General features: G+C 55.9%; 1 protein-coding gene across 5 annotated transcripts in view; it reads right to left on the bottom strand.

Moving 5' to 3' along the window:
- The window catches only part of AHRR (aryl hydrocarbon receptor repressor), an 80,978-nt gene extending 53,903 nt beyond the window's left edge, over window positions 1-27,075 (bottom strand). Inside the window, exons 1-3 of one of the 5 annotated variants that reach the window (XM_047730176.1) lie at window positions 26,930-27,075; window positions 17,526-17,598; window positions 8,882-9,063 (exon numbers count right to left, since the gene is read on the bottom strand). In XM_047730176.1, coding sequence (XP_047586132.1) covers window positions 8,882-9,063; window positions 17,526-17,587 — 244 coding nt within the window. In that variant the 5' untranslated portion in view covers window positions 17,588-17,598; window positions 26,930-27,075. Of the gene's footprint in view, window positions 1-8,881; window positions 9,064-17,525; window positions 17,599-26,567; window positions 26,722-26,929 lie in introns of those variants that run through there. The other 4 variants (XM_047730179.1, XM_047730177.1, XM_047730178.1 and 1 more) reach the window with 4 other exon arrangements.
- Between the last annotated feature and the right edge of the window lie 728 nt (window positions 27,076-27,803).

The raw sequence follows: 27,803 nt of genomic DNA, 5'->3' as shown, positions 1-27,803 counted from the left end.
AAACCATCTGGCCTAGATTTTAACTATTGACTCAATTTTTTAAAGAAGATTTAATTAATTTGTTTGTTTGTTTATGAGAGAGCATGTGCACATGCACAAGCAGGGGGAGGACCAGAGGGGAGGGAGAAGGTGGGGGACAGACTCTGTGCTGAGTGTGGAGCCCGACACAGGGCTCCATCTCACGACTGTGAGTGAGATCAGGACCTGAGCAGAAACCAAGGGTCAGACGCTTAATGGACGAGTCACCCAGGTGCCCCTGATTCAACTTCCTTATCAGTCATATGACTATTTGGGGTTTTTATTTCCTCTTGAGTTAATTTTAATGAGCTACATTTTCAGCCATGGGTTCACTTGTGTTTTCAAATTTATTGGCATAAATTTGTTCTTAATAGCCTTAAATTATCTTTTCTTAAAGATTTTATTCATTTGTTTGAGAGAAAGCATGAATAGGGGAGAGGCAGAGGGCCAAAGAGACTCCCCACTGAGCAGGGAGCCTGATGTGTGGCTCGATCCCAGGACCCTACGATCACGACCTAAGCCAAAGTCAGATGCTTAACTGATTGAGCCACCCAGATGCCCTCCGAGTTACCTTTTAAGTATCTGTGGTATCTCGAAGCATGTTCTCTCTACATCCTCATGCTGCTGATTCTTTTCTTTTTTAAGATTTATTTATTTATTTATTTATTTGACCCAGAGAGAGAGAGACAGAGAGAGGTCGCAAGCAGGCAGAGAGGCAGGCAGAGGGGGAGGCGGAAGCAGAGAGCCCGACGCGGGGCTCGATCCCAGCACCCTGGGACCATGACCTGAGCCGAAGGCAGAGGCTAACCCCCGAGCCCCCAGGCGCCCCGCACTGCTGATTCTTTCCTCCCTATTCAGTCTCACCAGATCTTTACAAGTTTTATCACTGAGGACGGATTCTCTTTTATGTTTCTCTCCCGTTTCACCAGTACCTTCCCCTTCATTATTTTCTTTCTTTGACTCTCTCTTTATTTTACTTTTCTTTATCAGAACTACTACACCAAGTAGTTCATTAACTTTCCACTTTTACTTTTATATACAAACTCATAAGGTCATTTATATCTGAGGGCTACCTTAGCTGCATCCTATACATTTTGATTTGTGAATATTTTCTTCCTTCCATAATGTTTTCTTCTTTATTTTATGAGTTCTCTACAAGTGCATTTATTTCCAAATACAAAGGTTTTCAAGTCATCTTTCTATTACTGACTTCCAGCCCAATTATACTGAGGTCTTAACATGAAGTTGTCATAATTTTGTCTTTTGAAATTTATTGAGACCTGCTTTATTGACTGATACGTTTTCAGTATATTTACAAATGTCATGTGGGTTTGAAAAGACGTGAACTCTGTAGTTTCAGTGTTTTAAGTGTGTCCTTTAGATTCACTTTTTTGCATTGTCGAAATCTCCTGGGACCTTTACTGATTTGTATTTATTTGATCTATTAAATACTGGAAGAATTACTTAAAATCTTTTGTGATGATGAATTCATGTATTTTTCTGAATAGTTCTGTCAATTTCTGTTTTGTATTTCTAAGGTCACGTTACTAGAAGCCCACAAATTTTAAACATTTTATTGCTTGATAAGATTTTTTCAATTTAAAATTTTAATTGATTTAAATTTTTAAAATCATTATCTAGTGACTCCCTCATGACCTCCAGTAATATTTTTAACCAAAATTCAAATTTTTTACATTAAAATGGATTCATCAGATTTCTTTCAGTTAGCACCTTTCCATGCCATTTGTAAGCTGACACGGCGATGCACTCCAAGGCCCTGGTCCTGTAGTCGCCTGTTCAGTGTGTCCACGTTTACCGCAATTTGTGGCATAACTGGGATTTTGTGTTTTCTACTCCATGCTTCCATATCTGTCTTCTCCTTTCTTTCTTTTTTCTTTGATTGGTTGCATTTTCTCATTCTACTTTCTCTCTACGCTACCTTGAGAGGAAACCCCATTTCCCTCGTCCTGATGACTATCCTGGACACTGTGTGATGAATTAGCTCATCAACTTTCCCAGGAAATTAACACATGGACCACTGACGTCTGTGCCTCAAGTCTCTCTCCACTTTTATGTGCTATTGTGGTTAGGAATTCATTCTCTCTCTCTGGCTTTGTTCCTACGATACATCACTACTACTGTTTTGTACAGCGTGTGCTTCAGCCTGCCTACACAGTCCCCACCGTCTCTGTTCTTCCTCCCATCTCCCCCGGCCAGTCCCCACCTGCAATTTCCATCCTTCCGCATGAAGTCCTTTAAATTTCCTCTTATAAAACCCCTTGGCTTCATGTAGTTTTGGGTCTCTCAGTATTCCTTAATTTCCTGCTGTCTCACTGACACGTGGTAACAGGTTTCAGACCACTTACCTTCACATTATTGTCTGTCAGTAGCAGAAAGACTGATTGGTTACTGGTCTATTGTATTTTTGGAAACAGAAGAAACCAGTCATTTGGTACAGAATTCCCCACTAGACTCTAAATGCCAAGGGGACAGGGACCACGGTGGCTCTTCTGTTGTCTTCCTTGTAACAGGTTGTTAATTCGGAACTCATTCCGTCTGTAAGAGCTGAGGCCCCAAAAGAACAGGGCGCCAAGTACACCCAAGTCCCAAAATGAGATTCCAGGGGCCTTGGGCAGGGTTGCCAGGGAGCTGTCAGAGGTGAGAGATGCTCGAGGCTGGGAGGAGGGTCTCCTTGGAGGGGCTGTGCTGTGAGTCCAATGCCCCCCCCTGCCCCAGGAGGCTGGTGAGGGCTCTCTCTCCTCAGCTGGTGCCCCGTAAGAGGGGCTTCCTGAGGACCTCTATAGAGGCCTGCCATGTGGCTGCTGGGGCTGGTGGGGGCCCTGGGAGCTGCTATCTCTCTACACTCAAGAAATGCAAAGGACATGGGTTAAAGCCTCTGCCTTCGGCTCAGGTCATGATCTCAGGGTCCTGGGATCGAGCCCCGCATCGGGCTCTCTGCTCAGCAGGGAGTCTGCTTCCTCCTCCCTTTCTGCCTGCCTCTCTGCCTGTTTGTGATCTCTGTCTGTCAAATAAATACATAAAATCTTAAAAAAAAAAAAAAAAGAAATGCAAAGGACAAAGGCCATGCCAGAAGCTCCTGGCAGGCACCCAGGCGGCACCATTGTGGTCAGTGCCACCTGCCGACCTGGGGGGTATCCAAAGTGCGCACTTCCTGGAGAGCAGGGAGGGCCACAGTGCCCCAGAACTGGCCTGGAACGTCTCAAATCCTCCAAATCCTCCTGGAGACATGAGCAGAGGCCTCAACAGAAGAGGCTAGAGGCCCCAAATGACACCTGAGGCTAAGAAATCGGGTGCCAGGCACCAGCTGGAGAGGACGGAGCACCAGGTGTAGGAGACCCCCGGCTCCCCGCTGAGCCCTGCCTGCTGGCAATGCTGACCACACGGGACCCTACTGGACCCCCGCCTCTCTGCCCACGGCTTCTCTGAACCAGAAGAGTAGGAAACCACAGCTACGACGGGCGCAGGACCAAGAGGAGAAGCAGCCGACCCGACCCGACCCGAGCGCCAGCCCTCCTGTCTGCTGCAGCCCTAGACGAGGGTGGGGAGAAGGCTCCCACTGGAAAGACAGATCCTGCTAACACCAAGCTCAGCCTGCTCAGGGAGCCAACGTGAGGACGGGTGCTGGGGGTTGAGGGGAGAGACACTGAAATCTTTGGAAGGGACCAGAAACATCGGGGTTGTCCCGGTTCTTCCCAGGCTGGCAGTGGGGAGCGGGGCGGGGTGGAGGTGGGCAGCCACCAGGGAAGTTTGCTGGGGCAGGGAAGAAAAAAACCAAAGCTGTCTTGTGTTGACCCAAGTTCTGGCTCCATCTCAGTCCTGAGCTGCCGCGGGAACCAGGAGGGAGGGAGGGCATCGGCGCAGGCACCGACCAGTGATGCTGGCTCCTCTTCCTGGAAGGAACTTAGGTACAACGGGAGACGTAAAATGGCTCATAGAACCATCCAGCATGATCCGACGACTACTGCGGGAGCCTGCTGGGCGCGGGGGTCAGAAGCCGGTGGCACAGGTGTTAGGGCCCCATCCCGAATGGCTCGGAGCGACGGCGTCTTTGCTGGAAATGCTCAGGGAGCCATCTTCCAGAAAAGCAGCCGATGCAGAGGAAGGGGCGAGGCAAGGCGGCTCTAGGAGCAGACAAGCATGGAGGAGGCGGCAGTGAGCATATCCACGTCCCTGGGGGTGAATCCAGGGGACACTTCCTGTGAGAGGAGAGGAGGCAGGTCCTGGCCCTGCTGCCCCCGCCTGGCCCCCCTCAGTCAGCTGGGGCTGCCGTCGGGCGACATCATGCCTGGTGTCTGAACAGCAGACAGGTTCTCCTCACAGGTCTGGAGGCTGGGGCTCCCGGTGAGGGCACCAGGAGACTCCGTGTCTTCTGAAAGCTCCTTTCCCGGCTTGCACCCGGGGAGAGCCCTCTGGTGACTCTGCTCAGACAGACACTGTGGGGTTGGGTCCACGCTCGGCCTGATTAACCCTTAATACTCCCAGAGGCAACATCTCTGAACGCAGCCACACGGGGTAAGGGGCTCAGGGTGTGCGTCCGGGGGTGTGAACACCCAGTCTGTGACAGGGCTCACCAGGAGCAGGGCACGCCCAGGGACAGCCGCAAGCAGATGCAGTGAGCACACACCCCGTCTTGCGTGACAAGACTATGAAGAAGCGCTGCCCCCGGACCTGCTTCACCAGCCCAGCCTCCCTTGAGGCTCTGGAGACACAGCCTCCCCTGGAGGGACAGGGCTCAGACCCACCCCTGCCAGGCTCCACGGTGTGTGTGCAGGACCGGACCCCACGGGCTGAGCACAGAGCACATGAATGGCAGGGAGGCCCAGCCAAGGTCCACAGGCTGCCCTGTCCCAGGGCGAGAGAGCTCCACATTCCCACCGAGAGCCAGGACTCCTTCTCCCCTTTCCCCTTCTCACTGGGCTCTGTTTGTTGATGCTGTCCCCTCTCTGACACTTGTCTGCATTAGATGCTCCTGTCAGCAAGACGCACGGGCTGGATGAAGCAGGCAGACCTCGGGCTCTCTGTCACCCATGAGCAGTGCTTCTCCACCACAGGAGCTTATCCCTCTGGCCAGCGAGTCCCCAGAGGAGCCCACGCTGCTGGGCTTCTACCTGGGGAGAAGGGCCCTGATGGACCCCTGGGCATAAGGGAGGGGGTGCTGGGGCTCCTGGGACTCTCCATCCTGGAGGAACCAGCTTTGGTCAGGCCCCACCACAAGGGCCCTTTCTGCTTCTCCTCTTGCCTCGCCTGCCCCCCCGTCTGTCAGCTCTCAGTTTCCTATTTTGCGAACAGTGACATTCACAATAGTGGAAAATCCCAGTCTTGTGCAGGAGCAGAGGGGTTAATGGAAGCACTGGCCCACCGCCCGTGCAGAAACCAGATAAGTAACATATAAAGACCCTGCTGCTTCCACAAACCCTCAAACGCCAGCATGAGAGTCAACATTACAGACGGATTTTGAGGCCTCGTTACCCCTGGACACTGAAACGCTCCAGGTCCCGTCCTTCCCAAAGGTAAGGTTTTAGGGAAGCTTTAATGAAATTAACTCACCCATTTCTCAGTCAGGAAGCACAGATTAAGATCCAATTTTTGTAGCCTGACTTTTTTCTCACTGCACAGTGGAAATGAACCCAGAAAGTTTCTAGAATTTCCTCTACAATGCACAGCTTGAGGGGATCTTTAGATCCCCTTTAAGTCCTTTAGAATCTTTAGAATTCTTGATGGAAAAGGCATGGTGGAGAAATCAAGTTTGTTTCAACAGCCAGCCAGGACGGTGGCCACATAGCAGTGAGCTGGGCCTCATGGGCCTGCCACAGGACCTCAATGGGCCCCTGTGGGCTCAGATGACCTGGAGGCCGTCCGCCTGCATCAGTGGGAGGTGGGGGGTAGCATCTGGTTAAGAAGAGTGAGGCCTTCAGGCGGGTACTGGGACAGCTGCCTAGACTCTTGGGAATGCTGGGCCGGGGTCTTTCTGAGCCCACAAAGCCTGGCCTGGCTGGCACAGCTAGATCTGTCCAGAGAAGAGGTGACCAGTCCCCACCCAACCGCCCGGGCAGGAGGTTAGGTCGGCGAGGCTGTGCCAGTGGGAGAAGGCAAGCCACTAGCCCCACCCCGGGTGGCCCCAAACCTGGCCCCACCTGTCCAAATGGGCCAGTGGGAGCTGGGGTCACCAGTAGTGCCAGAAGCACCTCACCAAGGCTGGTCTGGGGACCACAGCTCTCCACCACACTTTGCACGCCTCTCTCCCTCATCACATCACAGACCTTCTTATGCTGCACAACTGCTAAAATGTCCCGAGTCACCCAGCAAACTGACTTTTTTTTTTTTTCTCCAGCAAACTGACCTTAGAGGGACTGTCAAAAAGCCCTGGGCATGGGGACGAGGCCTCCCCAAGGGAACACGAGGAGGGGCCCGTGGGACGTCTGGACAGTGCCCCCACCCCGGTACAGAAACCTGGGCACAGCCCCTAGTCTCCTGGAAGCCCCCAGGACCAGTCACCAGCACTGAGCCCACAGCTGGCTCAGCCGCACTTGGAGGTCCCACTGGCAGGGTGACTGCTGATTTTTAATTTTAAAAAGTAATTCAAAATCCCTGAGGAGCAGTTACTCTCAACTTCTGCTCAGAACACAGAAGCTGGGAAGGACACCATCCCACCTTAAAGTGCAGTGTGGTACCACCTTCTGATATACAGGTGTTCTCGGCCCATCAGAGACCTAAGGCCAAGAGCAACCGAGAACCCCAAACCCTAGACACCAGAGCTTCCAGAGAGAGGCAGGAGCCAGACGTGGGGACACTGCATGGGACAGTGCTGACAGCACTCACACGCGGTGGTGAACGTGACCGGCAGGAGGACGCTGTGGGTATGGAGGCTGTGGGACAGCAATCTGCCCGGCCTACAGCTCCCCACAGAGGAAAGAAAGCCACGAGGGGGTCTTGGTGCAGGCCAGGGGAGGGCACCAGGCACTGTTGCCTGAGGGCCTGGGGATCCCCCAGCACCACTGGGGAAGGGGAACAGAATCCCTCTGTCCCCCGGGAAGGGGCCCTGACCCAGGAGTCTCCACCCAGATGCAGGACCTTGGCAGTGAGGGGCCCAACATTTGACAGCCTGGGGTGGGGGCTGCCTCAGCGCAGCCTGCAGATTAATAACTGCCCCTCACCTCCTCTGAGAAGTCCTCCAGCCCACAAGAGCCTCCTAGTGACCTCCCCTGAGGGCCACCCCTACCCCGTGGCACCCACCGTTGTCTGCCACCCTCCAGGCTACGTTTTCGCTGTTGGCCATGGACGTCTGGGTGATGGACACCTGGTTGGCACCCTTTTAACCCAAAGAAAAAGTGTGTGGTTTAGTGAGGAGGACTGACCTGGGCTGAGAGCTGGGTGAACCCCAGGCCTGGGCTGTGGGAAGTCCCACAGACCCGTGTCAGGGATGAAAGATGAGGTAGCACAGGGAAGCATGGGGGCCCAGGGGAATGAGGCTGCCCTAGAGGGGTCCTGGGCACGGCTGATGTCTTGGCTCCCAGCCCCCAGGACCACCCCTGTCCCAGCAGACCCGATGGCCACCCAGCCTCGTGTGGGTGGCCTCCCCTCCAGGGCAGGTGGCCTTTTCATCACGGCTGGCGACCAGCCCAGAGCAGAGCAAGGGCATACATGAGTGGGCTCCCAGATCTGGGACATCAGTGGGAGGGTGGGAGGGAGCCCCGTGTAGAGCCCTCACTCACAGAGCAGGCTCTCTGAGGCCAGCCGTGGTCAGAGGATCTGGGATTCCCACTCTATAAGAGAAATGAAGGCCACGGTGGGGGGCCCAGCTGTACGCACTAGGCAGAGTTCTCCACAGACCCCTCGCCCTCCCTCACAACGGGTCTCCGGAGGAAGTCAGGGTTGAGGACAGGCAGAGTCCTCAGGAAAACCGCCCTCCCTCTCCTGGGGGCCTGGAGAAGGCCGGCAACACAGAGCAGCTGAGTCACCCCTCAGACACGTCTGGGTTTACAAGGAGTCCGGGCCTGGCCCGTCACATTGCAAGCCGCTCCCCAACGTGTGGGAGGTGGGGCAGACCGGGGTTCATGTCGGCCCAGGGCCTCGGCCAGCCGTCCTCACTGCAGCCCCAGGCATCTTGTGTAGCGACGCAAAGCTGTGCAGAGGTCGACCCTGGCAGAGACCGGACTCGGCTTGGCCGCAGCCCCCGCCCCTCCCCAGCACCCCCGCTTCACTCATTCATTTTCCTGACTCCCAAAGACACGGAGTAAGTCATGATTTTATAAGAAGTTCAGACTTAATTCGAGATGATGGTGACAGTCACAGGCTCTGAAGTAGGGTGGGGACAGTTCCTTTTCTCCCCCAGGACCTGAGCCAGGCCATAGGGAGAAGAAGGCCCAGCCGAGAGCATCTGATGGAGGAGAGCTCCCCACACACAGTGGCGGCGAGAGTCTGACACGCCTGGCACCCCTTAGCAGAGGGGCTGGTGGCCAGCCAGGGTCACAGCAGCCCCAGGACACGCGAAGCAACAACACGGGAGGTTGGCCGCCCGACAGCTACTCCGGCTAATAGGGGAACGTGGCCTCCTGAGCTCAGTGCCGTCCTGCTGCCCCACGAAGCAGACCTGCTTGGCCCTCCGAAGCCCCTTCTGCAGGGCTGCTCTGGCTCCTCAGCCTTCAGTGACTGCTCCTCTGACTGACCCCCGAAGACAGGGGTGCAAACTGGCCTGTCCCAGCAAAGTGGGGGGGACCCAGGTGAGTGACACCCAGCTGGGAGCATGCGGGCACAGGAGAGGGTACAGGTGACTCCCAGACACACGCACATGGACACAGGAGACACCCAGACAGGCACATGTGGGCACAGGCGAGAGACCCACCTTGGAAGAAGCTCTTCACGCGAAGGTAGCTGACGCTGAGGCGCAGGACAGAGAGCTTGTCCAGCTTCGACACGATGTCGGGAGGGAGCGGCAGCAGGCTGGCCAGATGGTCCAGCTCGGCGTTGAGGCGGTCCCGGTGCCGCTTGGAAGGGTTTGACTTCTCCGCCCCCGTGGCCGGCCTCCTGTGGGGAGGCACGCATAGTCAGACTCGGGGCCCCCACCAGCGCCTGTCACCCGTGAGCTGCAAACCCGTCCCCAGAAGTGACCTTACAGTGCAATCAGCTTCTAAATGAAAAAGGTACTGAGAAGGACAAAAGTCTCCTGATGCTGGGACGCCTGGTGGCTTGGTGGGTTGGGCGTCTGCCTTCAGCTCAGGTGATGGTCCTAGGGTCCTGGGATCAAGCCCCGAGTCGGGCTCCCTGCTCAGCGGGAAGCCTGCTTCTCCCTCTCCCGCCCCAAGATCCCGCTTGTCCTCTCTCTGTCTCTGACAAATAAATAAATACAAACTTTAAAAAAAGTCTCCTGGGGGCGCCTGGGTGGCTCAGTGGGTTAAGCCGCTGCCTTCGGCTCAGGTCATGATCCCAGGTCCTGGGTTCGAGCCCCACATCGGGCTTTCTGCTCAGCAGGGAGCCTGCTTCCTCCTCTCTCTCTGCCTGCCTCTCTGCTTACTTGTGATTTCTCTCTGTCAAATAAATAAATAAAATCTTTAAAAAAAAAAAAAAAAGTCTCCTGGCCTTGTGCCCACAAGGTTGCGGGGGCCCCATCACCGAGAGGGGCGCTCCCAGAGTGAGCAGGCCTCTCGGGAGCACGGCTGCGAGCCAGCTGTGTGGCTCCCACAAACTTCCTGACCTCTCTGTGCACACTTTCCCCCAAGCGGGAGGAGGACCCCTGGCCCCAGCTGCACGTGCTCAGCTTCAACAAACGACCTTGTCAGGACCTGCTGGTATGAGCAGCCCCTCCGGCCACAGGGCGGAAAGGGTCGGAGGAGAGTCATCGCGGAGGACGCCTGGGAGACATCCTGCCCGCCCCACTTGCCCATCGGAGGCCGTGAGGTCACGGCTGTGCCTCCGGGGTGGCTGGAGCCCTGGGTCCCACGACAGAGCTGCTCTCCCCCACGAGGGAATTCCCCTGGCCCTGGTTTCCCTGCCCACCACCCCCTCACGGAACAGAGCTGACCCCAGACCCCAGCCGCTTCCCAGTGACCTCCCTCATCTGCCTGTCTGAGGCCCCGGGATGACAGTCCCCTTCGTCTGACCCTATTTCCCGCCTCACAGAAGCAGCGTCTACAGGCCCTTCATAAACATCACGCACACAAAAGCATCTGAAGCCAAATGAGTCAGGTCCAGTAGCTGGCATGGGGAGGGGCCGCCGGCAGGCTCGGGAACGGGGTGGCCTGGCTCCCAGGGCACCTGGCTGGCATGAGGGCTCCTGCTGCTTTTAGGGGCTGGAGTGTCTTCTGGCTGAAAGTTCCTACTTTTCACAAGGATGGAGAGGTCGAACAGTCTGTCTGTCAGGAGACCCCAAGCACAAACCTGCTTTGCAGAGTCTGAGGGCCCAGACCACAGAAAACACATGAAAGTCTGCTGCTCCAGCCCCAGAGGCCACATCTTTGTCCCTCTTTTCATTTCTGTTCTTGTTTTTTGTTGTTGTTTTTTGTTTTTTAAAGATTTTATTTACTTGACAGACAGAGATCACAAGTAGGCAGAGAGGCAGGCAGAGAGAGAGAGGGGGAAGCAGGCTCCCTGCTGAGCAGAGAGCCCGACACGGGGCTTGATCTACGACCCTGAGATCATGACCGAGCTGAAGGCAGAGGCTTTAACCCACTGAGCCACCCAGGTGCCCCTTGGTTTTGTTTTTTTGAGGTATAATTCACACAACACTAACCATTTCAAAATGGACATTCCCAGTGCTGCGTAGTCACAACTCTAGGAAGGTCCAAACCATTCCATCGCCCACATAAACTCCTACACCCACTCACCGGTGTCTCCCCATTTTCCCTCCACCAGCCCCTGGCGACCACCAGCGGCCGAACGTCTCCATGGTTTGCAGTCCCAGACCTTTCGTGCACCTGGAATCCCAGAGTGGGAGACCGTTTGTGTCCGGCATCTTCCATGTACATTATGTTTCTGGCTCCACTTGTGGTGTGACACTGACTGGGACATGGGTCCCCCTCTTGGCTGCATGGACGGACCGCACTGCATGTCCCTGCTCCCCAGAGGACGGGCGCCGGGCACTGTCCAGAATGCTGCAGAGACGCTCAAACAAAGACTGTGTGTGAACCCCATTCCAGTTCTCTCGGGCACAAGCCCTGGGAGGACAGCTGGGTCAGGGTGCCTACCCCATTCCGCTCTCAGGCTGCAGCAGCTGCCCCACCGACACCCCCATGGTCCGGCTCCTCCATGACACGTCGTTTTCCTTCTCCCACAGAACGGCTGCTTGCACAGGAGGGAGAGCATCTCACTGCAGCCTCATCTGGGTTCCTCTGACGACCAGCAGTGCAGAGTGTCTTTCCACAGGTGTCTCTGGATAAATGTTTACCCGAGTCCTCTGCCCATTTTCTCATGGGGTTGTCTTTTTCTTTTCTTTTCTTTTCTTTTCTTTTCTTTTCTTTTCTTTTCTTTTTTCTTCTCTTCTCTTCTTCTCTTCTCTTTTCTTCCTTCCTTCCTTCCTTCCTTCTTTCTTTTAAAGATTCATTTAGCAGACAGAGAGACACAGCAAGAGAGGGAACACAGCAGGGGGAGTGGGAGAGGGAGGAGCAGGCTCCCCGCGGAGCAGAGAGCCCGATGCGGGGCTCTGTCCCAGGACCCTGGGACCGTGACCTGAGCCAAAGGCAGACGCTCAACCACTGAGCCCTGGGCCACTGTGGGTTGTCTTCTTAGTGTCCGGTTATGGGGTCCTTTACGTTCCAGATGCAAGTCTTCGACCGGTGTGCTACTTACAGGTATTTGCCCATGTCTTTGATTGTCTTTTCACTTTCTGCTGGTTTTCTTCCTTAATGAGGCACTTGCCCCAAATCCCTCATGTAGCCGGCCTCCGCGTAAACTGGCAGGAGACCTGGGGACCAAGAGCATCTCCAGCAGGGCCGGCACCTGCTGGTGGAAGGAGAGCCCCCCACCCCACCACCGTCAGTGAAAGACACCCAAGGTCTCCCCAGAGACAGGGCTGTACCCAGGGCAGGTGCGGGGCTCGGAGAGGGGAGGCCATGGGAGATGGGCAGACGGCCCCCGCTGAAATGTCACGTCTGTGGAGGGCTGGGGGTGGGGGGAACCTCCCATTCAGCCTTGCCCAAGAATGAGCTGAGTGGTGACTGCTCCCCACCCTGACCCCACTCCCATGGGGCGCCTGCTGGACGGACGGGTGCTGGAAGGGCACCTTCAGAGTGTCTCATGGCCCCGGCTGTCCCCGACGCATCTCTACCAGCCCTCTCCCTGGCCCCGGGGGCCAGACCAGGAACCCTCCTACCCCAGGCCCACATGTAGGGGGAGCGCCCTGCCAGGCTGGCCTCAGGCACAGGCCTAGGGGCCCAAGGAGGAAGCGCCAAGTCCCTGGGCAGAGACTCAGCAGGAGGGGACGGGGGACGAGACACCAGTGCCATCAGCAGCATGAGACAGCCACCGCTGTCTCCGATGGAAGCAAAAGAGATGACCTGGAAGAACGGGGGGGAAGCTCCCCAAACCGACCTCCCGTACAGGCTCAACGCATTCAGTTAAAACGCCAGCAGGGCTTTTTTCCAGAAACTGACAGACTCATCCTAAAACGTTCATGGAAACACAAAGGACCAGGAAAGCCAATTAAAGAAGAACAATTAGAGGACTGTCCTTTTGATTTTTTTTTTTTAAACATTTTTTTTTTTTTAAAGATTTTATTTATTTGACAGAGAGAGATCACAAGTAGGCAGAGAGGCAGGCAGAGAGAGAGGAGGAAGCAGGCTCCCTGCCGAGCAGAGAGCCCTATGCGGGGCTCGATCCCAGGACCCTGGGATCATGACCTGAGCCGAAGGCAGAGGCTTTAACCCACTGAGCCACCCAGGCGCCCCTGTCCTTTTGATTTTAAGCTTTCTCTAAATCCACAACATTCAAGACGGCTTCATGTTACAGGAAAGACAGAAGTCTACAGCAAGGGACCAGAGCAGGGAATCTAGAAACAAACCCACTTATCTTTGGCTGACTCATTTGACAAAGATATTATGGAGTTCAATAGGGAAAGAAAGTCCTTTCAGGAAATGGGGCTGGTGAACCGGGCGCCCGTGAACGTAGGTGAGCACCAGCCCTCACCTCACACGACTCCCCAAAATCAACTCAAAGAGGGCCATAGACCTAAATCTATAGCCTCCTCTAAAACTTGACAGGAAAACACAAGACAGCATATTTGGGACTTCGGGATAGTCCCAGGACCCTCAGAAGACACAGCCATGCTCAAAGTCATAAAAGAAAAAATTGGTAAGTTGATCCTCATCAATATTTTTAATGTCTTTTGAAAATCCCCATTGAGAACATGAAAAGGGGACTCCTGGGTGCTTGTCCACGGGTGTGCAGGATTTGATCTCACAGCTGGGAGCTCCAGCCGCAGCTTCCGCATGGAGATTACTTTAAAAAAAAAAACAAGATAGACAGCAAAATGAGAAGGGAGACCACAGACTGGGGGAAGTGTCCCTAATAGCTTATATCCAGAACACATAAAGAAGTTCTACAATCCAATAAGAAAACAAAAAATCCAATATGAAGAAAAGCAAGTTATTTAAACAAACACTTCACCAGAGAAGAAATGTGGGTGATGAATCAGCCCATGAAGGACACCCAGCTCCGCTTGGGGCTCGGGAAGGGCGGACGGGAGCCTCGGGAGGCCGGGCTGCAGCCCACGGAGACACAGACGGCACAGAGGCTTGGAGAGCAGCGCAGTGGTTCCCCAAAAGTAACTGGCCTGTGCTGTCGAAGTCGAAAATCCCACTGCACACAAAGCCTTGTCCATAAACGTTCACAGCACCTTCACTGGTAATGGCCCAAACCTGGGAGGCCTGGAGTGTCGGCCCGCAGGTGACCGAGTGAGGCGGGGCATCTGGACACGGCCGCCCTGCTTGGCGGGTAATGGGGGCACACTGGGGGCGCGCCAGCTGCCAGTGAATCTCGAGACCATGGTGCATGATTCCATTTATAGAAAATTCCAGAAACATGAAGCGGGCTACAGGACAGAGCATACCAGGGCTCATGGACAGAGGTGGAGGCAGGAACGGCATGCAGGACCCTGGAGGTGCGATTCGGGGTCGGTGATGTCCATGGGGCTTGCATGTGTCACACCAGACTGTGCATGTATGCACGCCCAGTTCCAGCAAGGAGAAAACTGCGAGCCACACACCCCTCTAGGAGCTCCTGGGGAGAGCAGGGAGACCCCCATGGGGTCTCCCCACGGTCTCTGTACCCAGCTCCCCAGCCCCCGGCCCGAACGGGCCTCTCAGGAGAAGGGCTCCCAGCCAGGACCAGGCACTTGTGCGTCTCCTCTGTCCATCCCACACTCGACAGCTTCCATCGCTGACCCCTTCCAGGAGAGAAGACAGGCACGCACAGACCCACCATGACCATCCCCAGAAGAGGACGGGCCAACCGCAGCCCCATGGCTGTCTGGCGTGGCCAGAAACATGGGCCACAGAGCAGCCAGTGCAGCCAGAGCTGGCGGGGCGCAGGCTCATGTCCCAGGTGCCCTGCACACAGACATCAAAACCAACTCGTCTGGCCTCCAGTTTCCCTAAAACATGTCCTGAGAGAGGTTCTGCTCCCAAGCGCACACCAGCTGCCCTGGTGCAGACGGACACGGCAGCCGTCAGGACACACAGACATGCCAGATGCCGCTTCCTGCTCCCGGTACATAGAGCCCATCTGAGTGCACGTGCGGGCAGGTCCATCTGCAAACACCCAGCGACTGTCCAAGTGACCCCTGGTCTCTCGTCGGTGACACCCCCCCCGACCCAGTCCCCAGGCTGAACGGTCCAAGACCCTCCCCAACCAGCGAGGAAGAAAGCGATTGTCAACAGTGTTAGGGACAAGCAGTGGCCGTGGGAAAAGAAGACACAGACTCAGACCCTAACCACAAACCAGGAATATTCCAAGTGCTTGAAAGTTTAAAATATGTATTAGGGACCCAAAAAAATTTAGAGAATATACTGGAAGTTCCTTCATAAGCTTAGACCAGGGAGAGCTTCCAAATTTCGATATAAGATTAATTAGCTACAAGGGAAACGATGAACAAATCAACCTCATAAAAATTAATTTTTCCACACAGCAAAGACCAAGATAAGTAAAATCAAAACTGGAGGAAAGTGTTTGAAACAGATTCCAGAGCTAGTGTCTCTAGTATAGAACCAGCCCTAAGACTCAAGGAGCACAAAAACACAAACAATCCAATAGAGAAATGAGCAAAAGGGACCAACACAGTTCGCAGGAAAGGAAATCCAGATAGGGTTTTAACCTGACTTACGGGAAGAGCGCAAACTAAAATGACCCAAGTCTGAAATGCAGCGCGGGCACAGGGCAGGAAGGAGGCGTGTTCCAGCAGAGCCAAGCACACTCGGAATGTCCAGAGCTGGTGGCGCCCTCACAGTGCCCAGTGCGCGCACCCCTGGACAGAGCAGCCCTGCGTGCAGGAAAGTCTGGGGCCCGGGCAGGGCTGTGTTCAGCCTCTTGCAAGGCAAGGAAGGGCCGGCCGCGGCTCTGTGGGCATTGGCAGGAGGCACAAGTCTCCCAGGTCAGAGACCAGGGCTCATCACTCACCCCATGGCAGGCGGTGTGCCCCTCTGCGTGTCTGTGTCATTCACTGTGTCCCCGAGTCCCAGGGGACTGATCCAGATAGCCCCGGGCAGGTGCGGCCATGCAGGGTCTGCAGCCCAGGAGTCCCAGCCCCCCACTGGCAACAGAGAGGCCCCTCTTCCCCCAAGTTGCTCATCCAGACACAGCTGGAGAGGTGGCGCAGGGAAGGGTGGTCCCCACACAAACAGGCCAGCATGCGTGGCGCTCACGGTGGACCGCTGCCCCGGGGGAGGATCAGCCGCGGCTCTGGGCGTCTGCGAAACGGTCTCACCGGGTGCCGCGGACCAAAGGACAGCGGGCCGGACGCCGTTCCTGAGTGGACACCGTGTGTCCAGACCTGCTGCTTTCCGCAGGAGCCTCTCAGGACAGGCTCCCAAGACACCGCTGGGGTGGCTGGCAGTGACGGGCGGGAGGGGCCTGCTGGGGCTCTGAGTTTTGAACCAGACGAGCATCAATAACTCAGATGAATTACTCCATAATAAATGCCTCAAAAACTCATTATCTCAGACCCTGTTCTTGGAACAAACACAATGAAAGCAGGAATGTTAGCTCGCTCGCCCCAGAGGGTCCCGCACACAGAGCATGGTGTGTCCTGAGGCCCGCGTGGTCGCCAGCAGGGACCCTGTCCCGCACGCACGTGTGGCACTCCCTGCACCCGGCACAGATACCCGCCGCCCTCCACCTCCCGCCCCAGTCTCAGGGGCACCACCGGGCAGGCCCACAGCGGCCGCATGACCCACTCAGGGACATGCCCACTTTCCGAGTCCCGCCTCTCGAGCCCTCCCCGCCGTCATCAGGTGGTGGCCGCTGTCCAGGACCTCTCGCAGAGCCACGCTCCCCAGGGGCGGGGAGGGCAGCCCGGGTCCGCAGAGACGCAGGCCTGGCTTCAGTTGCCCCTGGAGGGTGCAGCCCACGCGCGCGGGGCCTAGCAGTCACGTGCGTGCGCTCACCGGGGGGAGCTGCGTCTCACACGCGCACAGAGGCCGACAGTAGGACTTGCTGCGGGACCCCAGCCAGAGGAGCCAGGAGCCAGGGGCAGCACCGGGGCACAGCGGGGGAACAGCGGGGGCACAGCGGGGCGGCTCCAAACCCCATCCCGCTCCCACGGCAGACCGCACGACCGAGTGTCCCGCGCGCCCCTGGGCCAGCTGCGGGATCCTGTCTGGGGAGTGAGGGCCACCGGTCCCCCTCCCTACTCTGCAAGCCTCCTGGAGGCCCCGGGGCAGGGGTCAAAGCTGCACACTGTGTCCGTCACGTGTGGCAGAGCTCACCAGTCCTTGAGGACAGGCTTCCCCTGGGCCGAGAGGGATGTGGCGTTCGCTGAAAACCATGCGGACGTCTCCGGCCCTCATGGGCGCTTCTGGCCAGACGCGTCCCTCCACGCTGACCTCGCCATCCAGTCCAAGTGGAGAAAGCGGCCCAGAGCCATCCGGAGAGGCGCCACGGGCTTGCGGGTGTGCAGGGAGCCTGCGGCCGCAGACCCGGCTCCGCTGCTGTGGTCCCGGCCCCTCGCGCGCCCCGACGCCTGGCAAGACCTGCCCTCGCTCTCGGCCTGTCAGGCGACCTGCCCTCGCTCTCGGCGGCCTGTCAGGCGACCTGCCCTCGCTCTCGGCCTGTCAGGCGACCTGCCCTCGCTCTCGGCGTCCTGTCAGGCGACCTGCCCTCGCTCTCGGCGTCCTGTCAGGCGACCTGCCCTCGCTCTCGGCGTCCTGTCAGGCGACCTGCCCTCGCTCTCGGCCTGTCAGGCGACCTGCCCTCGCTCTCGGCCTGTCAGGCGCTCCTCGCAAGGAGCAGAGACCAGCCCCTCCACGCGACCCGCAGCAAAAGCAGAAGATGGGATACTTTACTGTTTCTGAACCGGCTTCCGTCTCTTGCGGCCGGCGTACAGGCACTCCCCCGGCGGGATCATCGTCTCTGGCCCTGGGGAGGAGACGAGCGCACACGGGTTACGTCCAGGAGGCCCCGGCCCGCACCATCCCCAGACCCGCACATGCCACGGCGTCAGCCCCGGCCTGCTGTGCTCACCGGGGTACCCCACAGACCCACCGGGGTCCCCCGCCCGCATCAGCAACCGAACCAGGTGACCCGCAGAGCCCGCCGTTGAACCCTGCACACCCTGTTTCCCTCAGCGGGAAGATGCCACAGGGCGCGGGGAGCATGCACGGCCCTGGCCATGACGGCAGCACCCCGGTGTCCAAGCCCGACCTGAGGACCCGAGTCACTGCGCCCGTCTGGGGATCAGCGCTGGGCTCCCACAGTCGGTTCCGAAAGAGCTTTCGGTAGAGAAACGGCCTGACCCTGTCCTCAGGAGCCAGATGCCGTTCCACGGGCGCCCACGAGCCAGACGCACGGCTGCCAGGCCACGGACCAGCTGCTGCATCAGGGTTCTGAGGGGGCTGTTCCTCAGGCAAGGGGCTGCGTGCGTCCTCGCTCAGTGGCGTTTGTGGTGGGTCTTCTTCCTCTTCTCAGCCCTCCCCGGCAGGCCCTATACTTTGGAGCCAACAGGCTTCCTCTTTTGTGTGTAAAATCTCCCACTCAACTCCACGGCCCTGGACTTTGCCCACAGCTGCCCCGAGCCCAGCTGAACACACCCTCCGGCCTCCACCAGCAGGGCTGCACATGGCGCCGGGATCCAAGAGGAGGTCCCCAAGGACCAGCCCAGAATCTGTGCCCTGAGGCTGGTAGGCTCACCCATCACCTTGGGGAGGGCACCAAAATCTTGATTTTCCCATGCAGGGAGGGTATACGAGCCCTCCCAAACATCCTACGGACCAGCGTGCAGTGACCACTTGCGGCCTGTCACCGGGCCAACGGACTTGCACTGGAGCTTAAGAGCCCTCACCTGGCCTCAGGAAGAGGGGGCGTCAACACAGAATGTCCACCCTGAGTGCGAAGAGCCACGAGAATATCCGAAGTAGGTCACGAATGTGCTTTAAATATAAGAAACACACCTTGAATATAAAGACCTAAGTAGGTAAAGTAAGTGGATAGGAAAACATGCGCCATGTAATCAGTAATCAAAAGAAGCTGGGGGGGGGCACCTGGGTGGCTCAGTGGGTTGGGCCTCTGCCTACGGCCCAGGTCATAATCTCAGGGTTCTGGGATCGAGCCTCGAGTAAGGCCCTCTGCTCGGCAGGAGACCTGCTTCCCCTTCTCTCTCTGTCTGCCTCTCTGCCCGCTTATGGCCTCTCTCTCTCTCTCTCTCTCTGTCAAATAAATAAATAAAATTAAAAAAAAAAAAAAAGCTGGGGTCCTTATGAGCATATGAGACATAGTAGGCTTAAGAAAAAGGAATATAACCAGGGACAACAACATTCCTTTCTCAGTAATCAATAGAACAAGTAAACCAAAAATCAGGAAGGCTTTAGAATATGTAAACAGTCACAGACTTGAACTGACGGACATCACGGAACACCCACCCAGCGGCAGCAGACCATGCATTCTTTGCACATGGAACATTCATCAGGATAGACCAAATGCTGGGACTTTGGACAATCCTCAACAAACTCAAAAGAATAGAAATCATACAAAGTATATTTTGTGACAATGATGTGATTATACTAGAAAGATATATGGAAGATGCCCAGATATTTGGAAAGCAATCCACTCCTAAACAACCACAGGTAAAAGAGAACATCTCAAAGAAATTTAAAGCACTTTGAACTGAATGAAAATGAAAATACAACATATCAGATTTTGTGGGACACAGCTGAGCAATACTTTGATGAAAGTGATATTATTAAATATTTATATGAGAAAAAGAGATCTCAAATAATGTAAGCTTTTACTTTAAATAACTAGGAAAAGAGAAAATAAATCCAAATAAAGCAGAAGGATGGAAGTAATAAAGAAGAAAAAATCGATGAAACTTAAAACAGAAAAGTAGAAAAATCTCGATGAACCAAAAGTTAGTTCTATGAAAAGATTAATGGAATGGATAAACCTCCAGCCAGGTCAAGAAATAGAGAAGACACAAAATAACCAGTATCAGGAATGAAAGAGGGGTCATCACTACAGATCTCACAGACATTAGAATGAAAATAAGAGTATACAACTATGAACTTACCTGTTTCCCCCACCCCCAAATCCATATGTTGAAGCCTAATCCTCCAGTGGAGGCAGGGCCTTGAAGGAAGTGACTAAAGTTGAATGAGGTCATAAAAGCAGAGCCCTGATCTATTAGAACTGTTGCCTTTATAAGAAGAGGAAGGGACACCAGGGCTGTCTCTTCACTATGCATACGGAGTCACTGCAAACCAAGAAGAGAGCTCTTGCTGGAAACCAAATCAGCAGTGTTGGGAAGACGTGACCACCACTTGACCTGTGAGCCGGACCTGGGTACTACGAAGCTCTTCATCCCCCCTCCCCTCTCCTTGGATGTGGGCTCCACTCGCCTTTCCTGCTCCCAGTAGCTGCAAGGACACAGTCTTGAGATGTACATGATACGTGTGACTGAGCCTAGTCGAGGCCTCTTTATAGAGATGACTTTTAAGAGATGGCCAGTGGATACTGGACCCAACTCATCTTTCTGCCACCTAAGACAAGCAAGCCTTGCATGTAATTTCTCTTGGTGTACTAAAACTGTCACCTTCCAACCTGGAGTGGCTGCCTCGTTCTTGGTCTCTCCCGCCCTCCACAAACAGAGACCAATTTCAGATCACACCTGGGAAAGCACCTAAGAAGCTTGCAAAACCAACCAGCAAGTACCTGGGTCTTGGACTTGCAGCCTCCGGAACTATGAGGAATAAATGTGTGTTGTTTAAGCCCCCAGTATGAGCCTTTGTTGTGGTAGCCCAAACACAGAGGCAAATACTAACCCCACAAATCCAATAATTTAGGTGAAATGGACCAATTCCTCGAAAGACACAAACTACCCAATTTACTCAAGAAAAAAACCACAACTGTTTGATCCTATTTCTATTTCAACAATAAAAAACAAAACAAAACAAAAAACACTCAGGTCCTGAAGGTTTCACTGGTAAATTCTACCACTTTTAGAAAAAAAAAATAATACCAATTTTCTGCAACCTCTGGTAGAAAATTGAAAATAAAGTCGAAAATTGATAATTCGTTTATAAGTTCTGCATCACCCTGATCCAAAAATTTGAATCAGTAAATTTTTGAAATAGTAATAATTTTTGTAAATTTTTGAAATAGTAAAAATTACTTGAAATAGTAAATTTCAGGAAAACTACAGACTGATATCTACCATGAACTCAATCAGATCTTAGCAAATGTAACCAGCAATACAAATAGGGCCAAATAGTATGGCGAGCGAAGGTTATCCAAGAATTCAAGGCCACTTCAACATCCAACAATTGGTCATTGCAATTCTCTACTTTAATAAACTAATGAAAAAATACATATGATCATCTCCTACATGCAAAAAAGTATTTGACAAAGAAAAGGATTTGAAGGGAGCTTAATTACCCCCTTTCAGGGCTTCTACAGCAATGCCTACTCAAGCGTCACACCTGACCACGAAAACCGAGCTCCTCCCGGAGCCCACAGACCCTTCATCCCACTTCCCACTTAGCACCATGAGCACGTCCTCGACAGGGCAGCGAGATGAGGAAAAGCAGCGCCGTAACGTTGGGGAGGGGAGACAGAACCCTGCTTACAGACAACGTGATTGTACCTACAGAAAATCCCTGGAAGTTTACTAAGACAAATCTCTTACAGTAATTGAGTTCAGCAAGGTCGAAGGGTAAAAGGACAATATACAAAAGTCAAGTGTGTTTCTGGAGACCAGCCGTGAGCAACCAGAACAAAGGGTTTTAAGAAGTAGTACCATTTACAGTAGCACCAAAATAAAACCGAAATTCTTCAGTATTTCAGTATACTATGTGTGTAACTGGGGCTCCAAACAATGGAGGTGGCAGAAAAAAAATTGGATAGAAAAAACAATGAAAACTGTAAACTTACAGATTCAAGATCAGTAAAGTCTCAGCACAGAAACATTAAATTACAGCGAAGTCAGTCACAATCAAATTGCTCATAACCGGGACCTCCAGAACAATCGTAAAAGCCACCACAGAAAACAGCCAGCGGGTGCGAAGGGACACGGGTAGTATGACGGCAGCCGCCTCGTCGGAGAAGCACAGAGACGGCAGAGCCACGTCTTAAAATTCCACACCCTGGGAACACAGCTTTCAAAACTGAAGGGCTGGAGAGTTTTCCAAACACACAAAAACTGAAAGACTGGCTCACCAGCTGACCTACGCTGTAAGACATGCGAAGGGGTGTCTTCAGGCCAGAGGAAAGCGATACCAGATGGTAACACGGGTCCACCAAAGGGAAGAGGAGGCACAGGAAACAGAGCTGCTGGGTACAAACCCAGGGTCTGCTCTTACTGTTTAACTGTCTTTGAAAGACAGTTGTTCAAACAACGATGACCACGTGTTGTGGGGTTTGTAGCGTGTGTAGAGGTGAGGGGTATGGAAACTGTGGCACCTAGGCCAGGAGGGGGGACACGCAAGGGCCCGGTGGAAGGTTCCTCCCTGTTCACTGAGTGCTGTGATGATTCTCAAAACTCCTGCCAAGTATCCAGGAGTACGAAGCTTCCAATCCCAGGGCTCAAATGTGTCTTTTTTCCTGCTCCCCACCGCCAGAGGCTGACAAACTCAGTGACCTTCTACCCCCTCACCCCCAGGGGGTTGACCACACCCTCTCCAAAGAGCCCGGAACCCCAGCCTTGGAGAGGGATCCCCATTTCTAAGTGCACTCTTCTGGGTTGTTCTGCCACCCTGGGGCGTCCTCCACAGTCTTCTCACCTTTACGGTCCGTCCGCTGTTGGGTTAATACTTCCTTATAGAAGTCCCTCAATTCAAACAAAAAATTAAGCTAAAAATACAAAAAGCTGATTTTTTTTAAGCCGACCAGTGTCAGGGTTACGTACTAAGAAATGTCACGTTGGGGACACCCCTGCGCCATCTGGGAGCAGAGTGGGGTCTACATGAAACTGGACTGTTTGATAGCGATACTGTGTCTGTGCCACTCGATGAACAGGCTGGGCTCATTATAACCTTCTCTTCACTTTTGGTAAAGAAGTGAAATTTTCCATAATAACAAGTTCTTTTAAAAAGCATGAAAAAGAAGCAAAATGTGGCCTTAGAACAGAGACCCTATCATGCCGAGGCCATTCGATGGGGAAGAAGAATGTTGTCCCCAGACGGGTGAACGGACGTCCCTGCCTCACACCGTATGAAAAATTAACCAAAATTAGTTAAAGACCTTTGTGTGAGAGGTAAAATGGTAAAACCTGGGGCTATATCTTCATGACCTTAAATTTGGCAAAAGATTCTTAGATGTGTCACTAAAGGCACAAATAAAAGACTTTAAAAAAAAATCGGACTTCATCAAATTTTAAAACCTGTGCTTCAGAGGACACCATCCAGTCACAGAACAGGAGAAAACATTTGCAAATGATGCATCTGCTAAGTCTACTGTCCAAGACATATAAAGAATTCTGACAACCCAACAACAACAAAAAGAGAAACGGCCCAATGGAAAATGGGCAAAGGACCTGAACAGACATTTCCCCACAGAAAACATGCGAACGGTGACCAGACGCCCGGGAGGGCCTCGGGTCCTCAAGCGCCGCGGAGACGCGATCAAACCTGCAGCGAGAGAGCAGCCGCTGCCCCCCAGGCCGGCTCAGGACAGAGCGAAGGCCAAGGACAGGTGCTGGTGAGGACGTGAAGGGACGTGAAGGGACGGCGTGGCAGAGCCCCCGAGGCAGACAGAGGCAGCCCAGCAGTTCCGCTCCTGGCTGTGCGCCCAGGAGAACTGAAAACACACCCGGCATCGTGGTTCACAGCAGCCGCGCACGTCGACGACCCAAAGGCTGCCCGCGGGTGAGTGGCACTGCGGGGCCCGGCCGACGGCGCCGGCACTGGTTCACCATCGGCGGGAACCAGAAAACGGAAAGGTCGGGGGTCGCCAGGGCCGGGGAGGAAGGAACGGGAACGACCGTCTCACCGGCAGAGAGCGTCTGTCTGGGGTGAAGGAAAAGTTCTGGACGTAGACGGGGGCGGGAGGTGCCCAACTCTGGGATATACTAAACGAACGCACCGAATGCTACACTTTTAAAAGGCTAACTGGAGCTGACGTGACTTCCATCTGAGGGTAAACCCAGGACACAAATTCACATATAAACGCCGGATGAAGTTTCTGGGGGGCTGAGAAAGGGACTAGCGGCGGGGGGGAGCAGCGGCGGGAGCGGACTGCAGCCCCTCTGAGGGCATCTACACGTGGGGAACAGACGTGGGCGGCAGCTGCAGGGGCGCGGTGGGAGGAGGGGGTTCCGAGCAGACGGGGATGCTGTGAATACTGACGCTGTGTCGGCCAGACTGTCTGAATGCATGTTTCCGGCTCCCCGGGCACGCAGCAGGAGTGGGGAGCACGAGAGCTCTGGGGCGCGCGCAGGGAGGTGAGCGGCGGCTGCAGGTGGGAGCAGGAATGGATGGAGAAACGCTTCTGCCTTCGCAGCCTCGACCTGCGCCATGGCCGCCACACCTGCCCTGCTCTGGGCAGCTAGGTCAGACCCTCGGTGGCTGGAGGCCAGGGAGCAAAGCCATCCCAGGCCTGGCCCCAGCTTAGGCCCCAGGAGGGGCCAGGCACACAGCAACCTAGAGTCACCCGTGAGGTCAAAGGTGAAGGGGACCCCGTCCCCAGCACCACCGTTCCCTGGATGAGCCCTGAGCCTGGAGTAGGGGTGATGTGGGGGTGGGCAGATGACAGAGAAGATGAGGAGGGGCCAGTGCCATTGCTGTACCAGCTGACCCTGACCCCTTCACCCAAAGCTCTCTCCTCCACGCAGGAGCTGGGACAGGAGGCTGCACCGTGTGCCCATTCCACAGCCTCGCACCTTCTACCCCACAAAACCAAGAAGTCCCTTGGTGTCTCCATCTCAGTGATCAGTACAACCCTAGACACAGTTTATGGTCAGAAGCACCAAAGGCAGGTAAATAGTCCCAGGTACCCCCACGTGGTGTATGTGGAAGAGATCAAAGGGGCTGTGCACCGACCCGCACACACACCACCACAAGGCCTCGCTGGAAAACCAGTCTGGGTTCCATGTGTGCTGAGGTTTCTGCCCTGGGAATCCTACAGACAGGTGGACATTATGGCATTCGGGTTGCTCCATTTTACCAAATACCTATGCATTCTCCTCAAAAGGATGACGCCTCCATCGGAACAGATGGAATTCCTGGAAGCAATGCCCCCCAGGACACAGGTCTCCACCTCAGGTGCAGGTGGCAGAAGCCCCATTGGGAAGTGGGGGCAGAAGACCCTCTGCGCAGGGCTCCCGCGGCCTGCGGCTGGCCTGGGCCAGGGTCTCCCCTGCAACCACGGACGGTGCTGGGGAGGAGGCAGACGGGGACCTGCAGGCATTCGAGGGGCCCAGCAGGGGGACTGGTGGCTCTCCCTTCCCCCCCTAAGCTCTAAGCTGACTGGGCTTCTCAGAGAAACCTGAGCTTTTACTTAGGAATCTTTCTCCAGGGGCTCCTGGGTGGCTCAGCTGGTTAAGCGTCTGACTCTGGATCTTGCTCAGGTCTTGACTTCAAGGTCATGAGCCTAAGGCCCCCGTGGGGCTCCGTGCTGGGCGTGGAGCGTCTTTAATGGGCACGCAATGCTGTGGGGCCACACCAGGGGTCTGAGTCCAAACTTCAACTCTGCCTCAGAGTCCTTGTGCCTAAATGAGGGGAAGGCCAGCCACGGGCTGCCAGAGGGCTGCTGCGGCTTCCCATGGGAGGGCTGCACTGCCTGCTCACCACTCACCATGAGGGGGGCGGCCAGCTCATCACCACGGGGTCTCCACCTAATGGCTGGTGCCAGGACTGCCACCGGGACGGGGCTCCCTTCCAGGGGCCTGCAGAAGCCTAATGGCGGACACTGGGTGGAGGTTCTCCAGGCTCAAGGGCCCGCCTCTACCAGAGACCGCCTGGAGCGTCCCCAGGGTGAGTCAGCTGCTGTCCAGGCCAGAAATCCAGGTACACAACTTTCAAGGACCCAGAGCTTGGACACAGATGTCCTGGGCACACACTCACGTTCTGAACCCCTCAAGGACGGGCTGTGGCTGGTCAGAGGCCATGTGTAGGTCACAGGGCTACCCCCCTGCACCCCATGCCATGATGACACTGAAAGTCCACTGTACACTCCCAAAGAGGGAAGAAGCCTCCAGCGTCCTGGAAAGAGTCAGGAGGAAGGTCCCCAGGAAAGAGCTGCCCCAGGCCTTTGATCTCTGACCCTGACCGGTCATCAGCCCTGTGAGCAGCCCCTTCCCCAGCTGAGTCACAGTGGGAACACTGGCCAGCAAGTCACGGATGGCCGGGGCCACTGACAGAGTCGCCACGAGCGGGGATATGGGGCCACTCAAATTAAGACTTTGTGGGGGCGCGGGGAGATAAAAAAAAGAAAGTTTCTTGGTGCCGCTAACTGAAACCCAGCGAATTCCTGGAACACGGGCCCTTCTGCCCTTCCCGAGTGTGAGAACCAAACCTGGTGCTCCCCCCGCCCCGGGAAGGAGGGAGCCCCAGCCCCAGGCCCCCAGCCCCGGCCAGGCCCTCCTCCACTGGCCGCCCTGCGGAAGGCTCGGGGGCCCGGGCCGAGCCCTGGGCAGCATCTGCCCACGAAGTTTCTGAAGGACACCGGACGGAGGGCAGAACTAGCCCAGCGGGCCCAGGGCGGTGGGTCACAGGCAGGGGCTGGTGGGGAAGGGAGACACCGCGGGGCCAAGAGCAGTCGAGGCCGACAAGCTTCCCTCTTCCCCTTCTGGTTCTTAGGTGCGCACCCACCCCCGCCCGACGCCGGCGCCCCGCGGGAGGGCGGCTGGCTGGAGCCCCTCGGCGGAGCGGGGGCCGGCGGGGCGCTCCGGGGACACTTACCCGGGCCGGCGGGGCGCGGAGGCTCAGGCGCACCCGCGGGAGGAGCCCGCCCGGGCCGGGAGCTGTGGCGGCGCGGCTGCCGGCGCTCGCATCTCCGGGACGGGCATCCGCGGCCGCCGCGCACGGACCGCCCCACCCCGGCACGCGAGCCCGCCCCGCCCCGGGGCCGACCGAGCGCGGGAGGCGGCAGGGCGCGCGCGCATCCCCGCCTCGCGCTCCGGGCCGCCCTCCGGCTCTGCGTGCGCCTCGCGCGGGTCGCGCCGTGGCCCGTCGGGGCCCCGAGGGCTCTCCGACGGTCTGTCCGGCCCCGGCCGCCTGGTGCCCCTCGAGGTCCTGGGCCCCCCGGCATGCGCCCCACCCACCTGAGCCGGCCCAGGCCGAGCGCGCACCTTCCCGCGGGGCGGAGACGCGGGGCGCAGGCTCCCCTCGCCGGGGGCCCGCGGCCCGACCCAGTAGGTGATGCGAGGAGAGCGTCTCCCGCCCCGCCGGCTCCAGTGGGCCCGTTGCGGGAATCAAAAGGAGCGCGAGGTTGTACGGGCTCGAAGATGCTATAACACGCTGACCTGGAGCTTCCCGGGACTCTCAGGGTCCACCAGACGGGCGCGCGGAGCGCACGCCCTGCCGGGCCCACCCACGGAGAGAGGCGCAGTCCTCCTCCCTGGACCTCTGGCGGCTGCTCCCTGTCCTCTAAGGCGCGGAGGGTCGTAGGGCCCGCCCCTGCTCCAGCAGGCGTCCTGACCTGGAACCACCCCGACACCCGGTGATCTTGGCCTCACAACCTGAGGTCTCCGCCCGACGCCTGAGCGACCCCGGCCCACTCCAGCGCCAGTCCTCACCCGGGCCGCCATGGGGTCGCCTGACCCCCATCCCACGTGCAGGCCCCGGGTGGTCTCTGGGATCAGCCCCTCATGCAAGCCCCACCGGGCATCCCTGCAGCTAGTCCTGTAGGGCCTCCTGCGCCCGCCCCCACAATCGCAGCCAAGGGCATTCCTCCAGGGCACCCACCAGGCTCTGAGCAAAATCCTGTCTCCTCAGAAGCCCCCAATATCTTTCTCTTCCTGGAGTCACTGATGTCCTCTGAATGAGCAAGCATGAGTGCCTCAGGACCTTTGCACTCACTGTCCCCTCAGGGAAATGCTCTTCTCTGGATACTCACAGGGGAGCAAACTGTTTCTGTCAGAGAGAAGACCTACAGCAAACCAAGGCCACCAGCGTCCATCTCCTCTGCCTGCTCTG

This window comes from Lutra lutra, chromosome 5, assembly GCF_902655055.1.
Source record: "Lutra lutra chromosome 5, mLutLut1.2, whole genome shotgun sequence".
NCBI lineage: Eukaryota > Metazoa > Chordata > Mammalia > Carnivora > Mustelidae > Lutra > Lutra lutra.
This window is presented reverse-complemented; position numbering and strand designations above follow the sequence as displayed.